Here is a 2,903-nt window from a genome sequence, read left to right as displayed (position 1 = left end):
TGCTAAAATCGGGAGGAGTATCAAGCTCGGGCAGGACGGCAGTCTCTCCGAGAAAAAGCGGGCTTGTTTGATTCCCCCAAACCCACCAGGCACATGGAGAACTTCGTCCACTTGAGCTGCCTGAGGATGGAATTGCCTGTTCGTGACAGGAATGGATGGTGAATGTGTGGCGTCGATGCTCCAAGCACAGCCCTGAACCTGGAAAGATCACACCGAAAGCTTACAAAGTCTACTTCTCTGGAAGTTCATACCTCTCAACCTTGGTCCCTGAAAACGTATCCCGCCGCCAGGGCGCCAAACACAAGGTCAGCGTCGAGAAAGCTACACTGCGAGGAGGAGGAGGAGCGACAGGAGGAGCGCCTGCGATCGATCATGTCTTGTCAATGGAATCAGACGAGACAAGAGAATCAGCTGCCAGGGCTGGAGCCGCCGCTGCGCCGATAGGCCAGGAAATGGATTATCACAGCCGCCGCAGTCTCCAGCTTGCCCACGTCAATCTGCGCAAGGCTGAGGTGCTCCAGCGTCGCGATGCCAGAGCATCCGCATTGATGATCGACGATGATTCAGTATTTGGTATTTACAAATATCGGGAAGAGAATCGAACCCGAAACGTTTGTTTTGGGAGACCGATGTCCTAAATGACTGGTCTAAGCTGTTTTTGTGAGCCGGCGAACCAGAATAATGGCTCCTTATTTAGCAAAATTTTTGCATAAAAGTCCTTGTTGAGTGGACCCTTCGGCATCGAACCCGGGTCTTCTACAACGGTTTACCTCTACACTTACCTGATAGCCATCATCTCGGCAACCGGGTTCCCGTAATAAAAAAATCATACCATGTACTTGAACCATATGACAGGGGTCTTTGCGAAATCCATGGCGTTTTTGTTAGATCGCCCACCAGACGAGATTATCCCCCGCATTCGTGCTGCTCGGCGTTTCGTCCTTGGCAAAGCCCCCTCTTGGGTTGTGAATCGATCATCGTGGTAATAGATCGTCAAGAGTTATGGCCTGGGTTGCAATAGAAACTCGCTGAGAAATCTCCACAGCCGCAGGAGCTTTGCGATCTTCTGCTGGTGTGAATCTCATCAGTCCCAAAACTCCACGTTTTGGCAATCCAACGAAACCTGTAGCGTGTGGCCATTCAAACGAACATACCTCGGTATCATCCTCGGCTGCCTCGATGCCTGGAGAGTAACAGTCCCGGGAAGAACCATCATTTGCCCGAAACGAAATCACGATGGATCCCCTTGCATTCCCGCTGCCAGCCAAGTACCAGCTTGTGTAGAACTGAGCCCGAGCCGGAGACCAATCCACCGGGGCTGTCCAAGTGATGCCGAGATCAAGCTCGCTGTGTGTGCCAGCAAAAGAGAGCCTGAGGAGGACGCGAGCACCCGACTTGGAGCAGGGCTGAGACTGAAAACACGACTGTCCATGAAGTTGATGCCTGTTTCTTCGCTGAGATCTCCAGCCAAGTGCTTCGCCAAGCTCTCCTCCAGCTCCAGATAGACACTACTTGTAGTTGCAACCGGGCACTTGCCTACCAGCTTTGAGCCAAACATGCTGGAGAGTGTCCAGTCTTGCAGCTTTCGGAAAACAACCTGCTCCAATGTCATGCCTTCTTCGTCCCGATCGAAGTCACCGGAAGTGATAAGCAGCCTCTGGGAATGGTACATACCACTGTAAATCGTCTGCCTGTCCAGGAGCGTCGTGAGCCCAGCCTTGTCTCTACATGGGAGAAGCGTGAGCCATGGCGTGAGCCGTGGCGTTCTACAGAGTGCTTCTCTCGGGAGTGCTCGCTCTTGCTCCATTTCTTTCCTTTCACCACCCTCTTCATGCCAGGAGCGTCGAAAGCTCCTCCTCCTCCTGTCCGGTTTGCCTCGGGCCTCGACGAGAACCACGGCCCCAAGAACGTAGTTGGCAATTCGAGGAAGTTGATCGATGCGCAAAAGAGGCCCGAGAGAGCAGCTCGCCGCCAAGCAAGTGGGAGTGGAGCTCACGGCATTTCCAGAGGTGGACGTCGACGTCCAGCCAACGACGTGGGCTGCGCGATCGGATCGCCCACGCCCCAGCGCTCGTTGTTCCATCGCCCTTGCCATTTCTTTGATTCGAAACTTCCGGACCTGTTCCAAGCGATTCTTTCATCATCGTTTCGGGATTTGAGGACTTACGAGCTGGAAGATCGACAAAAGAAAGGGCAAAAGGAGGATAGGGTTCGATTTTACCTCTCAAAAGCCTCGACCACTGAGAAACGTACTTGGAGTAAGAGTTCGCACCCTTGGAGGCATGGAGGGCAATGAGATCACTCTTCTGAAGGCCATGGGTGTTTGCACTGTGCTGGGAGATTCTCTCCAAGGGCAAGTAAATCTGTGCTTGAATTCTTTCTAGTAGTTGAGTTTATATGTATGGAAAGTGTGGGCTCATTGAGATGCATTTGATTGAGCAGGATGAAACACGATGATCAGTGTGTACGTGTTGCATGAGTGTGGTAAGCAAGCAATCCACCTCTATGCATACTTATGTCTAGAAGGGACAAAATGAGTTGATGTTTTGCCAGGTAGCAATTTTGTCTCTACCCAGGTTGTTCTTATTAGCATGTATATTGAGTGCAATAGTCTTGAAGTTCAAGTATCTTTTAGTGGAGTTTTGAGCCTTGGACAATTGTCATTTAGCACATATAGTTGGCATGGAAAGTTGCAATATACATTTGTGATAGAGCAAAATGCACTAGGAAGGCTTGAGATAAAAAAAATGTGATGAATGATGGGATAAAGTGAAAGTGATAGATCCAGAAAACAATTGAGAACTTACCAAGAAATCGTAAAAGCTCATATATGAAAAAAGTTGATGCAACCTTGTGGCTGAAATCCAAGCTGGAACCCATGCACCAAGGTAGTAAAACCTGAA

At 50.3% G+C, this 2,903-nt stretch overlaps 1 protein-coding gene across 3 annotated transcripts; it reads right to left on the bottom strand.

The window, feature by feature from the left end:
- Positions 1-671: 671 nt before the first annotated feature.
- LOC9648404 lies at positions 672-2,507 on the bottom strand. 3 transcript variants are annotated; one of them, XR_002991413.1, is made up of 2 exons: positions 1,155-2,507; positions 672-1,066 (listed from the first exon to the last, which is right to left on the bottom strand). XR_002991413.1 is itself a non-coding variant. In XM_024667824.1 (2 exons), the coding sequence occupies exon 2, from the start codon at positions 2,093-2,095 to the stop codon at positions 1,232-1,234; it is 864 nt and encodes a 287-aa protein (XP_024523592.1). In that variant the 5' UTR covers positions 2,096-2,119; positions 2,168-2,507; the 3' UTR covers positions 672-1,231. The 3 variants fall into 3 exon arrangements, 2 of the variants coding, with proteins under 2 accessions (XP_024523592.1, XP_024523591.1); XM_024667824.1 differs by having other exon boundaries at positions 672-2,119; positions 2,168-2,507; XM_024667823.1 differs by having other exon boundaries at positions 672-2,119; positions 2,222-2,507.
- Between the last annotated feature and the right edge of the window lie 396 nt (positions 2,508-2,903).

Source organism: Selaginella moellendorffii, unplaced genomic scaffold (assembly GCF_000143415.4).
Source record: "Selaginella moellendorffii unplaced genomic scaffold, v1.0 SELMOscaffold_211, whole genome shotgun sequence".
In the NCBI taxonomy this organism is placed as follows: Eukaryota; Viridiplantae; Streptophyta; class Lycopodiopsida; order Selaginellales; family Selaginellaceae; genus Selaginella; species Selaginella moellendorffii.
The sequence above is the reverse complement of the archived record's forward strand: the minus strand, read 5'-3'. Positions and strand labels throughout refer to the sequence as shown.

Coding starts and splice junctions, on each gene's coding strand:
- LOC9648404 (XM_024667824.1), bottom strand. CDS start 2,095: ATGGCAAGGGCGATGGAACAACGAGCGCTGGGGCGTGGGCGATCCGAT.